A 20782-nucleotide genomic window follows, 5' to 3' on the forward strand; every position below is an offset into this window, starting at 1 on the left:
TGCCTGATTTTTATGAGTGTTGCGTAGCAAAGCTTGAGACTTCAGCCCGTGAGAGGTGGGAGGAAAGGTAATCTAAGCATGCTAGTCCTCTTAGTCTCTAGCTGTTGGTTCCCACCCTTTTGAGTTATAGCCTCAGCCATTGAACAGAGAAGGCCAGTACAACAACAATGCAGGTTAAATTATGGTTGTCATCTGTCCATGTCTGCACTTCCATCATGCTCTGAATATGCATCCCTCCAACCTAAAAGCAAATGAGTTAGAGGTGAAAGCTGCTGAATTGCGCAGTTCAGGATTTCATAGCACAGACCTACCCTCTGCCAGTGGGACTTTACCTGTGTGCTGCGCCAGTTCCAGCGTGTCCTCTCCCACTATACTTAGGGATTTAGTTATACTTTAATAAGTGAACAGCAGTGTCAATAACTATTCCTGAGGCATGTACATGGACCAATATTGAATACAGTGGGTACGTTTTACACATGCCTTAAAACAAAAAAATGCTGAACATCAAAAAAACAAAAACTGGAAATGATTTGAGAATAGAAGTGCTGTTGACTATAAGAATGGATCCACAATCCATAGCTTTATTAACCTGAGTGACTTTATATACAGTGTGACTATGAAAGCCAGTAGTAATATAAGCATGCTTTTCTGGATTGAAGTAAGGGGGGGGCAGTTGTCTTTCCTTTGGGTTTGTTTACATCAGTGTTGCTGTGACAGTGCTTAGAGATCCACAGAATAAGTAATTTCACAAAAAGCAGGTTCTCATTATCAAGAAGAAATTGCTTAGGTACAAGTTATGTGCTGTAAAAGCAGTCTTTCTATCACCAAATCTCCTTTTAGAGCTTCACTAATGATGACAGTTCTTGTTGGCTTATTCTGGCTTTTGTACCCTCATCTGGAAGTCACTTCTTAGTTTGTTGTTATTTCTCCAAAATAGTCCCAAAAGACTTTATGGAGGAGAGGTTATTGTATACACCCTGAAAGCTATAGCCCTTCTTCTCCTTCCCTTCTGGAGAGGCATGATGGTTCTGTACACACCCCTGCAGGAGTTCAGTTATCCTATGACCTCCTTTCTTATGCTCACTTTGGCATTTCTTTGTATACATCTCCCCCACTGATGCCCTAGATGTAGAGAGATGGTGCCTTGTAGTGGCAGGTAAAGAATATAGGATGATAATGTGCTGGGATTTCCTGTTTCCATTTCCCACCCCATATGTGTAACCTTGTATAGATTCTTGTTAGAAGTCTGTGTCGGACATGATTCTATACAAAGCATTTTTCTATTTGTGGGTGTTTTGTATCTTCTATTGGAAACAAACCTCTGTATAGCAGGTACAGAGTGGATTTAAATAGTAATAAAGTGAAATGGAAATAAACACATGACTTGGCCACATTATTTTATAGGCAGGGTTCCTCTTCTAGACATGCTGTGTGAAGCCTTCATATCTGCTCCTCATACACACACCAATACTTCCAGAATCATTGAGTGGGGTAAATGTACCTTTTGGTGCATAAGAGGGAGAGGTAAGAAACAAGTTGCAGATTAATAAAGCAGAAGTAAGGTCATTGCAGGCACTGGGGTAGGCAGATGGGAACCAGTATTATACTCAACAAAAAAGCAACCAGGTGTCCACATCCAGTGAGGCCACTTGCACAGATTTGGGGGTAGGGTGGGTGTTATGTCAGAAACAGTATGGTTTTTTTTGCTGCTGTGGCAAGGCACCAGAACAGTAGCAGCAACTGTCCTGCAGGGGTAAGAAAAATTACATCCTGCTGCATGTCTTTGTTTGAGTGTACAAGCTTTAAGGGACTGTGGCTGGAAACAGAGGCTGACTGCATGTTCCAGGCTTGTGCTGCAGAGAAAGGGTCTCCAGAGGTAAGATGGCTCCTTTTGAATATGTATGGGGGCTCTGGACAAGAGGTACTGAAGACATGGCAAAAGAGGTGTTAGATGGGGGAAGCTGTAAGGGACCATAAAGAATAAGTGCTTTAGAGAAATTAGGCCCTTGCCAACTGAGCTCTGGACACAAGGAGCTGCCCATGTAAGCTCTCTGGGTCAAGGGTTCTTTATCGCCAGACCATTCCCTACAAGCGGGTATATGCCCTCCTAGCAGCAGATGGGAGACTGAAAACAACTGAGTGATGTCACAGGTGGAATGCAGTCCTTGACCAGCAGGTTTTATCAGATAGATGCCCAGTGTACCTGAATGTAATTCACCTTGCGCTACTAACTGGAGAAAAAAAAAAAAGGTTGGAGTTCTAGTGCACTGATCCCCATAACTGCTTTCAGGAGAGACAAACCTTAAGAGGACCAGTAGGAAGAAATCTGAGCACAGCTTCCTGTGTTATTGGCCTCCCGTTGCTCTCCTTACTCTGAAATCCATTATCATATTTTTAGGTACTGAAGAGAGAGTAATTTTCAGCCCAGAAAACTTTCCCATATTGCTTCCACTCTGTATCCTTTCAGAGGTTCTAAAGAAAAAACAAATATTTTATTCTGCTTTGTTAATTTGCAAAGCAATAATACACTTTTTCAGTACTAGCTCAAGCTGAGTTAGATTTGGGTATAGAAAGTATATCCCTCTCCTTGCAGGGCTCACAATCTGTACTTGAAGCGATGGAGTGTTGAGTGGCTTAAGATCAGAAGGAACAGGCACCCCTGGGTGTCAAGCCTGGAGCTCTAACCACTTGGCTACTCCTCCACTTGAGTCTTTCTAGACGTATGTCCTAGACACACTGTGGAAAAATCTAATGCTTTAGGCCTTAAGTATGATTCACCCTTGGTCATCTCTGCTTCTGTCTAAATGGGCTTGTTCCGAAAATATTTGGATCTGATTATTTAGCAGGACATATCTGAATAGAAAAGGGTCTTATCGAGTTAAGTTACTTACTGGGCCAGATCTGGATATTAGCAGCACTTACGAGATAGTTCCTGGATATCAGTGACACTGTGGCTTGTGGTGAGGCAGTCCAGGGGCAGAGTCAGGGTGGACCCGGAAAGTATCTGGGTGCTGCCAATTTTTAATGCTGGAACCCAGATAACCAGCTGGGCAAGAAGGACCACATAAAATGTAGTTTTAACTATGCTTAGTTATTTGGATACTGCCACTGAATTTTGGCGCACCTAGGTGACTTCAAGGAGCTGCCCATACCTGGATAAGGGCCCCCACAAGGCTTCCCTATTCCCTGCCTGTTCCCCCAACCCCTTCCAACAGTCATAACAGTCTGATCACTAAAAACCAACCTGTTCAAAAAGGCATACCACAATGATCAATCCTAAATTCCAGATAACGAAACTTACACCAGAACTGGACAAAACTGAACCCTCGATACTTGATTGCTTAATTTACTCTGTCACCATTGAACTTTAACGCAATACCATTTTATTTCTCAGTCCGGAAATGAACTCTTTATACCTGACTGCTTAAAGTACTCTGTCACTTACAAACTTTAATGCAATACCACTCTATTTCTCATTCCGATAATGGCGATTGCCACTACGGCATAATGTAAGCCACATTGAGCCTGCAAATAGGTGGGGAAATGTGGGATACAAATGCAACAAATAAATAGTAGATGAGAGCAGGGCTGCACTCCTGTTTTGGGGGGAGATTTTTGGTGATACGCCTGTTTGGCCCACTTAGCTCTTTGGTCATAGTGAAGGGTTTCCTCTTCTCATAACAGATTAAAAAGGGACCACCAATAAACAGGCAAGAGCCTGTGCTGTTTGATATTTGGTAGTTGGCTGCTGCTGCTGTTGGGGGTGTTTCCCGTGTTAGAGCTTTGCCCTGGGATGCACATGCTGGTTATCCAGATTTCCCCCATTAACACTATTGGAGCCAGTGCCTTACCCTCCCTCTCCTTGTTACTGAGAGGGGTTCCTTCAGGCTTTCTCCATGGATGCTGGAAACAACCTTCTAGTGTGGGGGTGGGGGGAACCAGTGAACCTTGGGGACAAGTCTTGCTAGAGTGTTGGTCTCCCCTGTGGCTCCAGAATGAGGAGTGTGTTTGGCAGCCTGCCAGACAAAATAGTGGAAACTATAATTATAAAGAATTAAAGTTACGGAACACGTAGACAAACATGGTTTAATGGGAGTCAGCATGGTTTCAGCCAAGGGAAGTCTTGCCTCACCAATTTACTTAATTTCCTTGAAGGTGTGGACAATGGTGATCCAGTTGATGTAGTGTATCTCGATTTTCAGAAAGCTTTTGACAAAGTTCCTCATGAGAGACTCCTCAGAAAATGTAAAAGTCATGGGATAGGAGACAATGCCCTTCTGTGGATTAGAATTTGGTTATTGGACAGAAAACAAGGTAGGGTTAAATGGCTATTTTTCTCAATAGAGGAGGGTGAATAGTGGAGTGCCGCAAGGATCTGTACTGGGACCAGTGCTGTTTGACATATTTATAAATGATTTGGAAATCGGAATTGCAGAAGAGACAAAACTAAACTATTCAAAGATGTTAAAACATGTGGATTGTGAAAAATTGCAGGCCTTAGGAAACTGGAAGACTGGGCATCAAAATGGCAGATGAAATTTAATGTGGACAAATGTAAAGTGATGCACATTGGGAAGAATAATCCATATCATAGTTACTTGATGCTAGGGTCCATCTTAGGATTCAGCACTCAAGAAAAAGATCGTAGATAATATGCTGAAATCTTCTGCCCAGTGTGTGGTGGCAGCCAAAAAAGCAACCAAGATGCTAGGAATTATTAGGAAAGAGATGCAAAATAAGACTGAATCTTATATGGCCTCTGTATCGTTCCATGGTGTGACCTCACCTTGAGTATTGCATTCAATTCTGGTTGCTATATCTCAAAAAAGATATAGTGGAATTAGAAAAGGTTCAAAGAAGAGCAACCAAAATGATAAAGGGGATGAAGTTCCTCTCATATGAGGAAAGGCTAAAGAGGTTAGGGCTCTTCAGCTTGGAAAAGAGACTGCTGAGGGCGGATATGATTGAGGTCTATAAAATATTGAGTGGTGTAGAATGGGTAAAAGTGAATCGATTTTTCACACTTTCAAAAAGTACAAAGACTAGGAGAGACTCAGTGAAATTACATGGAAATACAAAACAAATAAGAGGAAATATTTTTTCACGCAAAGAAGAGTTAAGCGCTGGTACTAGCTGCCAGAGGATATGGTAACAGTGGTTAGCATATCTGGGTTTTAAAAAAAAGTCTGTACAAGTTCCTGGAGAAAAAATCCATAGTCTGCTATTGAGATAGATATGGGGAAGCCACTGCTTGCCCCAGGATTGGTAGCATGGACTGTTGCTACAAATTGGGTTTCTGCCAGGTACTTGTGACCTGGATTGGCCACTGTTGGAAGCAAGATACTGGGCTAGAAGGACCATTGGTCTTATCCAGTATGGCTATTATGTTCTTACGTTGGATGTTGTGGTCCAATCTTGGCCGGCCCAGAGACTCCTGTATGTCTTTCCCCTGTGGCCTCTGATAGGCCGTCTCATTCATAGGGTGGAGTGACATCAGGTGGTGTTGGTAGCACCCAATTGGCCTCGTCCATTGTACTGAGATCTGATACTCTTGCTGAGTGTGGATCCTCTTCTTGTGCCCCTCTGACTCGCTTCTTCATCAGGGGCCCGTTCTGATGACGATTTCACTCGGTTCTTGCTTACAGCTTGGCTCTTGAGTGGGTGTGCTTGAGATGGAGAGGTTACTCGGGAGGAGTGATTTTCGCCATGCTCAGTTCAGGAAGCGGTCCACCTCACTGGTGTATGTCCGTGTGTGGTGAATTTTTTGAGGATTGGTGTAGTGGGAAAGGTGTTGCTTCCCCCTTTGGGCCTCAGTACCAGAAGTTCTGGATTTTCTCAAGCAGGGATGGACAAAGGACTTGCCATGTCCTCTGTGCAGGTTAAGCTGGTGGCCTTACTATCCTTTCGGGGCCTGGTAAAGTGTAACCTGTTGGTTCTCCGTGTGGACATGTCAAGAGGTCAAGAAATTGAACCCTCCCTTTTGAAGAATTGTCCCTCCTTGGGACTTGAACTTTGTGTTGGATGCCCTACTAGGGTGTTTTTTTTCAGTCTTTGTCCTTGACATCTGTCAGAGACCTCTGTCTGAAAGTGGTGTTCTTAGTGGCCATCATTTTGGCTAGATGCATTTTGGAGCGTCAAGCCCTTTCCTGCCGGGAGCTTTTTCTTCTCTTTTCCAAGGAGAAAGTGGTTCTTAGACCAGTTCCTTCTTTTTTGCTGAAGATGGTTTCTCTGTTCCATTTTAACCTGATTTTCCTTCCGATCTTTCCATGACAGTAAATTCCAGAGTCATTTTAGTGCTTGAATGTTCGGAGAGCATTGTGCTGTTTGTTTGAAGAGGACGAAGGAGTTTTGGAAAACGGATAGGTTGTTCCTCCTTTTTGGAGGTCCTAGGAAAGGCAAGGCGGCTTCCATCTAGATCGATAAAGGAGGCTGTTGTGTTGGCTTATTTGCTTGCAGGCTGGCACTTGCCAGTGGAGCTCAAGGCTCCTTCAACTTGAGTGCAGGCCTAGTCTTCGGCAGAGTTTTCATTGATTCCAGTGACAGATGTCTATAAGACAGCTACTTGGTCATCTCTTCATTCTTTTGTGAAGCATTACCACTTTGATGTGCAGGCTTGGCAGGAGGCAGCCTTTGGAGCTGCAATCTTGTCTCAGGGGTGTTCTGTTTCCTGCTCTCGTTAAGTACTGCTTGGATACTTCCCTTCTCATAGGGAATGATCTGGAGATAATAAGGAAGGTGAAATTAAACTTGCCTGCTAATTTTCTTCTCTGAATGTCTCCAGACCATTCCTGGCCCCACCCTAGGCAGACAGTTCATTCAATGTTTTTATTGTGCGGTCTCTCGCAGTTGTGTGGTTCATGGGACACTCAAGATTAGTGGAGCTTCTTGGCCCTTCAGCAGTCTTGCCAACATACCTGTCGTTCAGTGAATGAGAGGAGAGATGGCAAGTATTGGTTATGGGGGAGCTGTTATGAGTAGGGTACAGTTATGGGATTCATTGTTGTTGGTTATGGTTATTTTCACCGCCTCTGGGTTCAGTTGGGGGGGGGGGTGTCTGTTAGCCTTAATTTTGCTGCCTTTGTCAATAGAAATATTGACTGGCTGAGGACTGTTTCACCTTATTAGGTTCTACATGAAAACTCTTTCCAAAATCAAAATAGGTAGTATTCAAATATCCCACATTATTTGATTATTAAATACTGCCTTCTATTTTGCTTTGGTAAAGAGTTTTCATGTAGAATTATATGTATATTGTTTCTCTTTTCTCCTCTGTATTGATTTTTCACCTTATTAGGTGACATCCACTCATTTGTTTTCAGTCTCCCTATTTGCTGGTAGGAGGGCATATACCCGCTCATAGGGGAATGGTCTGGAGATATTCAAAGAAAGAAAATTAGTAGGCATGTCTAGTTTCACCTTGGATCTTATTTAGAAGCAGACCCTGAAGATTACAACCTGTATGTACAGCTTGCCCCTAGCCTGGTGAGGATTGAGAGCTGCCAGGTGCACACAGGATGCCAGCAAGAGGAACAGACAAGAACAAGAACAATCCAATGAAACAGACATGGAAGGAAGCTGGTAGCTAGCCAGTTGGGGAAGGAGCTGTTAGAGCAGAGGTTCTCAATCCAGTCCTCCAGACACATCAAGCCAGTCTGATTTCTAGGGTATCCACAATGAATATGCAGAGATTATTGCATACAGTAGAGATAGTACATGCAGATTTCTCATGCATATTTATTTATATGTAAGGTATTTCTAAGGAATAAAATGTATATGTTTTGCAATATATTCAGTTGTTAATTTTGCATGCATATTTACTGTGGATATCTTGAAAAACCAGACTGGCTTGGTGTGTCCCAATGAAGATTGCTCATTCATATTTATTGTGGATATCTTGAAAAAAACAGACTGGCCTGGTGTGTGTCCCAAGGACTGAGTTAGCCCTCAGTCTAAGACAGGCTGTTATCTGCTTCAGTAGGAGATCACTTAGCAGTTCTTATGTTTGTTTGTTTTCTTTTGGGGGGGGGGGGGGGAAGGGTAGAAAAAAAAAAGCAGAGGGGTGGGAAGTTTTGTGAAGCTGAAGTGAGAACGGGATAGTGTGAAATGTGGGAGCTGGTTTAAGAGTTGAGGGACTGCTGGAGAGTATAAGGGGAAGGAGGAGCTGTGATTGTGTGACAGCTGTGTGGTGTGGCAAGGGGCAGTTTTCATTGAAACCGATATCTCTGTAAGCTGTTACTGTTACACATTATTTCTATTCCACAGTGACTGATATAGTTTAGTGCAGATTACAGTTTTAAGAAGTTGAACACAGTATGTCCAAGAATTACATTAAGGTTTTTTTGTTTGTTTTTATCTACTACCTATAAAAGGTATTTCTTTAAAAAAACAAACAAGTGTTTTCTTACAAGTTGTGTGTGTAATGTAAAGTGGTCCTAATCAAATAAGTTGTGCTACCCTTAATCACAGAGGTTTACTTTGGTTTTCCCATACTAATCTTGTTTCTGATGTTTGCAAATCAGCATAAAGCCACTGCACTAAAGCATAATGCAGTGGCCATAGAAAATGCAGGTAAATCTGTGATTAGGTTGGCCCCAATCTTAAGAAATTGTGCTAAAGTCTAGCATAATGGGAGGGGGGGGGGGGGTTAACTCTAATATCACTAAATCTTTACAGGAGCGCAGAGCAACTGGGACCAAAAGTATTATCTGCAGTGTTGTGTGGCACTTCATCTCAGACACCTCAAGATTGTTGATGGCCCTAGAGGCTCCTATGCCCCCTGACCACAAAATTATTCTCTGCTAGATCCCTCCACAATACTTACCTTTGCACATTGCAAGGCAGGCATGCTATCCACTCACTGTCATTTTCCAAAATGATAATGTTTAATGCCTGGTGGTGTCTTGCTTCATTTCTGCCATTCTATCTCAACTGAACACTAGGAAGTGTGCGAGACTGGTTATTTAATTAAAGTGGAGAAAATCCTGAATAAATCACATTTTCTTAGGTAATACATTGCCACTATTAGGAATATAAAAAGCTCTTTTTGATCTACCTTGAAAGGCCTAAGAAAATTTGAGCTGTAGTAGTCTGCACTAAGCTGCTATTTTGTTCACTCCATCAATGCATTACAGTAATCTAGTCTCGGTCACCAAGGCCTGAATTACTACAATTAAATGTTCTCAATCTGAATATGTGCTCCAATTCCAAATTGCAACTGCCCAAAGCATCCCCTGCAATATTGTGCTAATCTGGTCAGAGAGAAATCCAATGCCTTTATCTGCTTCCGAATTGAAAGGACCTGACTCTGAAATCTCTCTGTTAATGCCACAAAATGAGAAGTTGGTGCATGTACCCACAACTCCTCTGGGTTACACAAAGGAATTTACTTGCTCATCTGCTGGTTGTGAAGATATCAAACACTGATTTGGATAAGGAGTGGTGTCCTACAAGCAGTCATGTAATTGGAAGACGGGGCAGACTGCATGATGTTTTTCTGTATTTGTCTATTTTGTTAGGGGAAGGAAGACTTGGAACCAGGGCAGTAATGGGACTGATGTTGTAAGACTTGGTTCACAATTTTCAGCACTAAGATGGCCTTATGCATAGAAAAGTGTATGCCAATTATGCAGGGGTTTTTTTTTTTACTTAATTTACAGTCTGATTTTGCTTAGTTGCTTTATGCTTATGTAATTTCATGCATTGATTTTTGCAGTGCATTGTTTGTGGGGATACCTGATAGAGTTTAAAGAGACTCCAGTGTGTTCAAAATGCAGTTTGACTTTTGAAAAATGTAGGTTTACAAGATCATATATTGCCTATTCCTTTGCATTTGCTTCAAATTAAAAAAAAAAATAGCATTTTCAAAATTTGGTGTTGGCATTTAAAGTGTTTCATGGCATAGCAGCACCAAACAATGTTTCTGATAAGCTGCCAATTTATACTCCTAAGTGATCATTTTATTCTCAGCGTGAGGGGTGTTTTCTTTTATCTCCTGCCATATCCTTTCAGTTAGAGTGTGATCGCTCTCAAGCTTACCCTGGTTGTGGAACAAGGTTCCTCCTCCTTTGAGATCTGTTAATGATGTTTTGGGATTTTGTACGGCTGTTAAAATGTACTTGTTTTAATCTAGCAATTTTATGAGTCAAAATGGTCAGGCTGGAAATGTTTAAATTTTTTTTTATATGTTTGAACTGTTTTGTTATGAATGTAATTCTGTTATGGGTGCTGTTAGGAGGACAGGATAAATAATGGAATAAAAATAAAAGTGTAAACAATTACAGCACTGTTCCTTATTGTCTGCTCCAGACTGTTCCTGACCAGTGGGTAATATGCATTCCTACCAGCAGAGGGAGACAGACCTATTGAGAAGTGACACCTGTATAAGGGACTGCAATGCTGACCTCAGTATTTCTCAGCAGTCTGTGCAGCCCTGCTGTTCTCTGGTTGGGTGTGCCATTTTTGGCCCTATTTGGTAAGAAAAGTTAGAATAGTATTTAAGGGATTGCTTCAGGGTTGTCCTGGAGCAGATTTTGCTGCTGTGTTTTTTTTTTAAGGGGGAGGAAATGACACACAGCAGAAAAAAAAGTCTGGCTTGTGCTTTTGGGGGTGTATACACCTGTCTCTGGGTCCCTCCCCCTCCTTTATCTCCCCCCTTCTCTCCTTTGGTGAGTGGTGTGCCTTGTCCTTCTCCCTTGTTTACCTGAAACCACCAAAAAGGGTGTAAATATATTTCAAAATAGTTGTATCAAATATGTCATAACATCTATTACAACTATATTTTTAGTATCTTTATTATGGATCATATACCAAATGTTCACAATGCAATATATTAAACATGTTAAAGACCAAACGCACAACTCTCACACTCATCATACCTACATACACTATACCCATATCATTGACAAACTATAAATAAATATATTTTCAAATGGTGTAGTTTGTGGAAAAAAAATGAAAGTCTTTGTACTTATTTCAATAATGCGCTAACTTGAAAGATGAGAATCTCTGTACTTGTCTCAACAGTTCTCTAACTTGCAATATATTATCTAAAAGGTCACATCAAAGGTACAGAACCACAGTCACCCTTGACGTATATGCGGACGTCTTTGTTGATGGACCCGCTGCACGGAATGGGAGAGTGGTAGTGAGTTTTTGTGGCCCATTATGGCCTGTAAGTGACCCCCTGATGACTCTCGGTTGAGTGAAACACAGTCAGTGTAGGGTCACGGGCTCATAACCTGGTATTTGCACATACAGTGTACCTCTAGCTCCTGGTACAATGTCTACAAAATATTGATTTTGTGGCTAACATGATGCAATAAACTGCATTTTTTCCATGGCAATCTGTGTGCTTTCCTGTGTTTTCATATATTTTTGTATGTAATTTGCATACAATTTGTGTACTCTGCGCACAAAAATGATATTGTGTGCGTGTTAGGGAAATTGTGCTCAGCTGTAGTGCATATGTCTAACATACAGTGGTGGTGTGTGCTACTGAGGGAGGACAGCTTATTTGAGTATTGAAATGAGCCCATTCCCTGGAGCTATTACTGGTGAAATGTCAAGAACCAAGTTATTATGTTCTAAATTAACAGGTAAGAAATTTCCTTTTGGATAATTTTGTTTTTACATATATAAATGTGTCCCCTACTTTAGTAAGTGCAAACTTGGTTTATGTGAGAGGCCTAGCTCCCTTGTGCTTCTGCAAGACTTAGGGGCCCTTTTATTAAGCTGTACTAAGAAATACACTGGGGGGGGGGGGGGGGGGGGGGATTCTATATATGGCATCTTAAAATCAGCGCTGTAAAACTATGCAGTTACCTTGATTCTATAAACTACAATGAAATCTCACAGTGAGAATCCTCAAAGGTAACTTTAAAACCATACAAGAACGTAAGACCTTTGAAGTCAGAATGATTGAATATTTTAACACCCAACAGAAAGGACTTAACAAGGATCTGGGGTTCCTAGCCCATTATAAACCATAAAGCTGTATGTCTCTGTTGATCACCCTCCCCTCACCTATCCACACCCACCCTGTTAGAATATCAATGATATGCTTTGATGTCCCCATGCATACTTCCTACCCACCCCCCTCCTCCCACCCTGTCAGACTGTCATAGTAATGCTTGAATGTTTTTACTTATCAAATAGGAAATGGGCCGAGGGTTGCAGAAAGAGGGGGTGATGTAGGTAAGGGTTGCTTTCGCACCCCTTTACTTTTTTTTTAGGCTTAGATGATACCGATTCGCAGATGCCCTGCTTACTCGCTGCTTATGTCATCCTAAGAGAGTGTGCAGGGTCTGTGGAGTGTCTGTGGCTTGCAAGAACTTAGGCTGCCAGTGTTAAGATTCTGTCACCAATTTGTCTTCCTTAAGTAAAAGGAAGTCATGTGCACATAGCAGCCTACCTGTCTGAACAAGAATAGGTTATTTTACACAGCAATAATAAGATCTCATACTGCTTTAATTACGCTGCTCATGAGCTAAACCACTGTGCACACAACGCAGGGAGAGCTGGCCCCTGCCATGCGAGCTGTGCTGGCTGCAGGGAAAGGGGAGGAGTGAGGACTGAGGAGGGTGCAGAGTCAGAATGAGGCTGTTTACCAGAAGCAGAGAATAACAAGGGCAGGTCTGAGTTGACACGCTAAGACAGAACGAAGAAGGGGGAGAGTGGGGCCGGGAAAAGGGGAGTGCAAGACAGGTACTGGGAAAGAAAGCGAGACGGGAAGTGGGAGAGAAAAGGAAAACAAAGGGGGCAAAAAAAGGGAGAGAGACGGTGGAAGGGGAGAATAGGAAAGCGAGACGACAAGGTCTGAGGAGGGAACAGTAGAACAAGATAGAGTGAGAGAGGGCTGGGGGGAGGGGCAGAGAGGCACGAAACTTTAACACGAGCAAAAAATAGCAAGGATCAAAGCAGGGTCAAGTCAGGACCTTGAGCCTGGAGGATGTGGGCAGGTGTCTGGTATCCAACCTATCTACTGCTGGTGGCCTCAGCTTGTGTGCAGGGTGAAGGTGAGAAGTGGGATGTGAGTTGTGCTTGGTTTGTACAATTTTCAGTGCCAGATTGAGAAATCCATTCTGGATGGGGGTGGGGAGGAATTGGAATGTGTGGGGTATCAGAGGGAGCTCAGACTGGGTTGTCAACCTTTTGTTTAACTAAAGGAGGGGCACTGAGCACTCTATGATCATTGTAGCAATAATGGCATCAGGTTTAACGGTGCATGAGGCCATCAACGCACGATCCTTTCCGAGGTCCTTCCCCATCTTGGCTTTCATACAGCAGGTGGGTTCTGGGAAAGGAGTGTGCACTGACAGCCTGTTGCTGGAGCCAGAACTGTCTAAGAACAGAGCAGAGGCCATGGAGGGGAGGTTTGGAGGCAGGCAATCAGCAGAAAACTGTTATTTGGTCCTGCCTGCCTGTGGTCTCCCTTGAAGAACACCTGGTAGGCCAGTTGGCAACCCTAACAGAGGATGTAACATGAGGGGAACTGAAGTTGTGTGTGGTGATTTGGGGACTCAGAAGTCATGATATGGAAAAATAAGTTTAAAATGATCAGTGCTAGATCTGCATTGTTGTTTTTTTAGTGCTGTCATTGAAATCTCAGTGTCAGAGAACTGGAGGTTGATCAGTGCAGCAGCACTGAGTTTTGTGACTTAAATAGCTGCTGGCCACCAATAAGCCTGACATCAAAACAAAATTACCCACTTTTATAGATAAGCATGACTGAATGAGTAAGAGCTATCATGGATTTAGCAAAGATGTTTTGCCCTATTTGGATTTTCATGACAGACGCCTGCAAAAATTAAAAAGTCATGGGATAAAGGTAACAGCAACTTGTTAAAAGATAGGGGGAAAAAGGAAAGGCTAAATGGTTAATTTTCCCAGTGGAAAGAGGTAACAGTAAATGGTAGCAAAACATGGTCCATCTAGCATGTCTAGTAAGCTGGTTAGGGTTGTAACAGCCATTCCGTGAAGGTTACTTCTCCCTAGAAGTGTGGAGTGCCTTGGGAATCTATGCTGGTATTAGTGTTTAACATATACATTAATAATATACAAAAGAGAGCAGTGAGTGAATTTAATTAAATTTGCAGACACAAAAAAATAAAGTAGTTAAAATGCATGCAGACTGAAGAACTGCAGGACATTTACAGTCTGGAGACCTGAAGGCTGATGTAATAAGAGCTGATGTAATAAGGAGTGCTATGCACTGCTTAGTGGTGTATTATGTGAAAATTTTTGTATGTACAGCTTAGCAACCAATGTAGGAAGGACTTTTGCAAAAAAAAAAAAAATTCACATAATATTTGCTTACGTTACTGCACTGCTGTTTAAATCCTATGTTAATTAAGGCATTAGCTATTACCCCTCAATGCAGAAGTGCACACAAGCCCTGAAGGCTTAACATATTTTGTAACAGTAGGAATTTAGCTCCTGGTCTGAGTCGGAATAAAGTGCTAGTTTTTACTGTAGGTTACTGTGCCAGCTTCTTGTGCCAACATGATTTACTTGCTCACCTACCTCGCCTGCCCCCACCCCACCCCACTTATTAAGGTTCGAGACATCAAAAAAACTAACTTTATTCAAATGGGGGATTACCTCAAGGAATTGCTGTCTGGATGGGAACATCTGGAAGAAGATGGAAAGCAGTGGGCAAAACTGAAATAAGCTATTGTAAGGGCAACAAACATTTTTGGAAGGAAAGTATATAAAAGTAAGAGGGAAAGGAGGCTGCTTTGGTTCTCAAAAATAGTAGCTGAAAAGATAAGGAAAAAGGCATTAGCCTTTATAAACTGGGAGATATTGGAGAAAGAGGAAGATGGGCAACAATATCTGGAAAAGCTAAGAGAAGCTGGTAGAGTAGTCAGGAAAGCAAAGATGCAAATGGAAGAAAAAAAAATAGCCAATACAGTAAAATTGGGGAACAAGACGGTTTTTTAAGATATGTTACTGATAGGAGGAAGTGCAAAGGTGACATTGTGAGATTCAAAGGTGAAGAGGAGGAATATGTAGAAGCTGATAAAGATATGGCAGAATTGCTTAACAAATATTTCTGTTCTGTGTTCAGGGCCGCCGAGAGAACAAAATTCCCTGCCGCAGTCCCCTCCACCCGCCCCCCTCCGTCCACCACCGGGCCGGGCCCCCCTGAATTCAAATCATAGCGCCTCACCTCAACCTCGCTCCGTGTGAAAGAAGCGTAGTAGCGGCAGTCTGCAGATCACCTCCCTACGGGCCTTCCCTCACTGTGTTCCGCCCTTGCGCAAGTTATGTCAGACGAGGGCGGGACACAGGAAGGGAAGGTCTGAAGGGAGGCGATCTGCAGACTGCCGCTGCTGCACTTTTTTCACACAGGTCGAGGTGAGGCGCTATGATTTGAATTCAGGGGGGCCCGGCCCGGTGGTGGACGGAGGGGGGCGGTGACAATGATGACCTCTGGGGGAGGGAGGGCCTTGCCCCAGGCCTGGCCCAGTCTCTCGGCGGCCCTGTCTGTGTTCACAGCTTAAGGAACAGGAGCAGGACCACAGAAGACAAACATAAACGGGAAGGGGGGGGGGGGTAGTCCCTGAATGATTTTCAGAGGTCTGTGTTTGTGAGAAGCTAGTTAAACTAAAGATGGACAAAACGATGGGCTGCATGGCATACATCCGAGGGTACTGAAGGAACTTAGGGAAGTTCTAGGAGCTCTGCTGGCTGATCTTTTTAACGCTTCTCTAGAGTTGGAAGTGGTCCCTCTCTACAGAAGCAGAAGTAAGGAAGAGGTTGGGAACTACAGGCCAGTAAGTCTGACTTCTCTGGTAAGTAAATTAATGGAAATGCTTTTAAAACAGAAAATTGTAAAGTTTATGGAATCCAATGGATTACAGGACCTGAGGCAGCATGATTTCACTAGAGGCAGGTCTTGTCAGACAAATCTAATTAATTTCTTTGACTGGGTGACCAGCAAGTTGAATCAAGGTAGAGCACTAGATGTGGTGTATTTAGATTTTAGCAAACCCTTTGACACAATTCTGCATAGACTACTAATAAACTGAGTGCCATCGGTATGGGCCCTAAAGTGACTGATTCAGTTGGGAACTGGTTGAGTGGAAAGTAACAAAGGGTAGTGGCAAATGGAGCCTATTGTGAGGAAATGGATGTTACCAGTGGTGTGCCGCAAGGTTTGGTTCTTGGGCTGATTCTTTTTAACTTGTTTGTAAGCAATATTTCTGAAGGGCTGATTGGTAAGGTTTGCCTCTTTGCAGATAATATCAAAACCTGCAATAGGGTAAACACCCCTGATACTGTGAATAGCATGAGGAAGGACTTAGAAAAGCTAGAGGAATGGTCTGGAATTTGTCAGCTTAGATGTAATGCTAAAAAATGCAGGGTCATGAATTTGGGCTAACCCCCCCCCCCCCCCCCCAAAGGGAATGGTACAGTTCAGGAGATGAAGAACTTTTATGCATGAAAGAGGAGCGGGACTTTGGTGTGATTGTATGTGATGATCTTAAGGTAGCCAAAGAGGTAGAAAAGGCGACTGTGAAAGCTAGAAGGATGTGTGAGGGGGTTTATAGAATACTGCCCCTCACCCTTAAGAAAGATCCATCTATAACTAGCTAGTTCCACCTTAAGAGCACAGGTCCTGCCTTGGGAGGAAGTGAGCTGTGCAGGGCCTAGTCAAGAAGACCGGGGAGTTTAAAGGAAAGGGCTAGGCAGAGGTTGAGGAGGCCCAGGGAAGGAAGAGGTGAAGCACCAGACTACGCCTTTACTACATATGCATAACTGCGGTGACCTGGCTGAGGTAAGCTGTTGGTACTATTTAACTGAACTGTTCAAGTTTCCTGGAGGTCTGGCTGGAGCGAGACCTGACCCACGGAGTAGAACTGAAAAGCAGTGCTTGAGGTGGGGCAGCCCTGCTAGCCTCTACTCAACTGGTACTAGCTAAGAGAAAACTGCTTTACTTTACAACCCCGGCCCTGTGATGTAACAGGCCGAGGATTGAGCTAAATAAATACTTATTTTGGTTTCATCCCCTTTGTCCAGCTATGTTCTTTCACCAACTCACTCCAAACCCTCGCTCGGGGTGTCACAGGTTGCATAGGGAAAGGAATGGCCAGTAGGAAAAAGGTGATGATGCCTCTGTATAAGACTCTGGTGAGACCTCGTTTAGAGTTCTGGAGACTGCACTTTTAAAAAGATATAAACAGGATGGAGTTGGTCCAGAGGACGGCTACTAAAATCGTCAATGGTCTTCGTCATAAAGCATGTTGGGACAGTCTTAAAGATCTCAATATATATACTTGGTAAGAAAAGCAGGAGAGGAAAGATATGCTAGGGAAATTTAGATTATGTGGCTTAAATGTACAGGAGGCAAATCTCTTTTTTCAGTTGAAAGGAAGCCCAGGAATGAGGGAGCATAGGATGAAGGTGAAAGGGAATAGACTCAGAAGTAATCTGAGGAAATACTTCTTCGTGGAAAGGGTAGTGAATTTGTGGAAAAGCCTTCCACTGGAAGTGGAGGAGACAAAAACAGTTTCTGAATTCAAGAAAGCTTGGGACATGTACATAGGATCTCTGTGTTGGGACCACATGATTTGTAACATATTTATAATTATGTAGATTCGGAATAACTAGTGATGTAATTAAATTTGCTGACGACACAAAGTTATTCAAAGTTGTTAAATCACAAGAGGATTGTGAAAAATTGCAAGTCTTCTTTATGAGACTGGGCATCCAAATGGGCAGATGATGTTTAATGTGAGCAAGTGCAAAGTGATGCATGTGAGAAAGAGGAACCTGAGCTATAGCTACTTGATGCAAGGTTCCACATTAGGAGTCACTGAACAAGAAAGGGATCTAGGCATCATTAATGATACTAAACCCTCTGCTCAGTGTGCGGCGGTGGCTGGCAAAGAAAGCAAATAGAATGTTAGGTATTATTTTTATTTATTTATTTATTTATTTGTTGCATTTGTATCCCACATTTTCCCACCTATTTGCAGGCTCAATGTGGCTTACATTATGCTGTAATGGCAATCACCATTTCCGGAATTGAAGTAAAATTCATGAATGATAGAGTAGATTACAAAGTGGTATTGCATTAAAGTTCATAGAAGATAGAGTAAACTGAGTTAGTCAAATATAGAAAGTTCATTTCCGGCATGGGAAATGGAGTGGTAGTGCATAACGCGTAACGCGTTCGAGTAAATGAGGTAGTCAGGTGTAGGGAGTTCGGCTTTGTTTAGTTTTATTAGAGTTTTGTTGTTTTGTATTTAGGATGGATCATTGTGGTATGCCTTTTCGAACAAGTTGGTTTTCGGAAGGTTCTTCGGTCATGTATTGTTTTTATGACCCTTAGTGCATTCCATAGTTGCGTGCTTATGTAGGAAAAGCTTGATGCATAAGTTGATTTATATTTGAGTCCTTTGCAACTGGAGTAATGGAGATTCAAGAATGTGCGTGCTGACCTTTTTGGATTCCTGGTTGGTAGATCTAGGAGGTCTAACATGTAGATCGGGGCTTCACTGTGAACTATTTTGTGGGCTAGGGTGCAGACTTTGAACCCAATATGTTCTTTAGTGGAGCCAGTGTAGTTTTTCTCTTAGGGGTTTGGCGCTTTTGTATTTCGTTTTTCCAAATATGAGTCTGGCTGCTGTGTTTTGGGCAGAGTTTGGAGTTTCTTAATGATTTGTTCTTTGCATCCGACGAAGATAGCATTGCAATAGTCTAGGTGGCTTAGCACCATTGATTGTACTAGGCTGCGGAATATTTTCCCTTGGGAAGAAAAGGTTTTACTCCTTTGAGTTTCCACATTGAGTGGAACATTTTCTTTGTTGTATTTTCGCATGACTTCTAGTGTGAGATTTCAGTCAATTGTAACTCCAAGAATTTTAAGACTTTCCGAGATAGGAAGGGTGTAGTCTGGGGTGTTTATAGTGGTGGATTTGTTCGTGTTTATTGTGAAGAGAGGATAGACATTGGGTTTTTTCTGTGTTGAACTTTAGTTGTAATGCATCCGCCCATGAATTCATTATTTGAAGGCTGTGATTGATTTCAGTTGTGATTTCTGTTAGATTATGTTTGAACGGGATGTAGATTGTGACATCGCGTAGATATAAGAATTGAGGCCTTGATTGGATAGCGATTTGGCTAGGGGTGTCATCATTAGGTTAAAGAGGGTTGGTGATCCTTGGGGTACTCCGCATTCAGGTTTCCATGGTGATGATGTATTCGAATTTGATATCCCTGGTATGTTCTTGTGGTTAGGAAGCCGTTGATCCATCTACGTAAGGTTTCCTCAATACGGAAGTATTCTAGGATGTTAGTATTTTCGTGGCTGACCATGTCAAATGCGCTGGACTATGTCGAATTGTAGGAGAAGTACACTATTACCAGTTGCAATTATTTGTTTGAATTTGGTTAGGAGAGTGATTAGTACTGTTTCGGTGCTGTGGTTGGATCGAAATCCTGATTGTGATTCGTGTAGTATTGAGAATTTTGGTGGGTTTTTTTTTGCATACCCTCCATCTCATATTTATTCATTGTGGATATCCTGAAAACCCAGCCGGCTGAGTGTGCCTGATGGTTTGAGAACCATTGGGTTAGGGCTATTCAGCTTGGGCTGATTGCAGGGCTGCTTTAATTATTTATGGAAACTAAAAAACAGGGAAAACTAAGTCACCAAAATCCAAAATGATTCTATTAATATAGAAATGTGAAAAAAAACTGGAGAATCCCTCAGATGTATGACTTGCCCACTCTACAGCTTGTAAACATGCTACCGTTAATCAGGTGGATACCTTTCTTGCTTATTCATAGGGTAAACTCCTAAGCACCAATGTAAAATCAGTGTTTCTATTCTTAACTGTGTTTCTCATTTAAAATAGTCCATGTTCTTATCTGTCAGTAATTCTGGTGCTGCAGCATCTATGTGGCAAAAGATTCAAATTACGCAAACGTTTGTCACTGTGCTCCCTTTTTATTTTGTCAATATTGTCCCTGCCCCACATTTACAAAAAAAATATAGTAAGTTAGTGAGGCAAGACCTGCCTTGGCTGAATTTATGGTGACTTTGTCCCATTAAACCATACCTATTATATGTTCAATACTTGTCCATTATAATACTTTCAACAATTTTTTCCTGTCACTGTTATTAGGCTCACTGTTCTGTAGTTTCCCGAATCATCCTGAAACCAATTTTCAGAATTGGTCTTACATTGACCCCCACCTCCAATCTTCAGGTACCATAGATTATTTCAGTGATTGGTTACAGATTACTAATAATAGATCTACAGTTTAATTTTTTAGTTCTTTTAAAACTGTGGTTTGTATACCATCCAGTCCAGGTGATTTGCTGCTCTTTAGTTTGTCACTTTGACCTGGTACATCTTGCAGGTTCATAGAGACCTGTTTCAGTTCCTCCAGATTGTCTCCGTTAAATGCTATGGGTATTCCCTTAAATCTTCCTTGGTAAAGACCAAGGCAAAGAATTCATGTAGCCTCTTCACTATGGCCTTGTCCTCCCTGAGTGCCCCTTTTACCCTATGATCATTTGACAATCCAGCTGACTGTCTTATAGGTTTCAAATGTACCTGAAGAAGTTTTTGTTATGAGTATATGCCTGTACGGCAAACTTCTTTTCAATTTCTCTTTTTGCTTTCCTTATCAGTACTTTGCATCTAATTTGCCAGCTCTTATTCTGTTTCCTGTTTTCTTCTTCAGATCCTGTTTCCAATAATCTCTTTCACCTCACCTTTTAATCATGCTGGTTGTCATTTGGCTTTCTTCCGCCTTTTGTGCTATG

General features: G+C 42.2%; 1 protein-coding gene across 2 annotated transcripts in view; it reads left to right on the top strand.

The window, feature by feature from the left end:
* The first annotated feature begins 12610 nt into the window (after positions 1-12610).
* The window catches only part of PIK3IP1 (phosphoinositide-3-kinase interacting protein 1), a 75185-nt gene continuing 67013 nt past the window's right edge, over positions 12611-20782 (top strand). The window contains exon 1 of one of the 2 annotated variants that reach the window (XM_030220154.1): positions 12611-13013. In XM_030220154.1, the coding sequence (XP_030076014.1) occupies positions 12947-13013 (67 nt within the window). In that variant the 5' untranslated portion in view covers positions 12611-12946. Of the gene's footprint in view, positions 13014-16513; positions 16781-20782 lie in introns of those variants that run through there. The other variant, XM_030220155.1, reaches the window with a different exon arrangement.

The sequence above is a fragment of the Microcaecilia unicolor genome, chromosome 11, assembly GCF_901765095.1.
Source record: "Microcaecilia unicolor chromosome 11, aMicUni1.1, whole genome shotgun sequence".
NCBI lineage: Eukaryota > Metazoa > Chordata > Amphibia > Gymnophiona > Siphonopidae > Microcaecilia > Microcaecilia unicolor.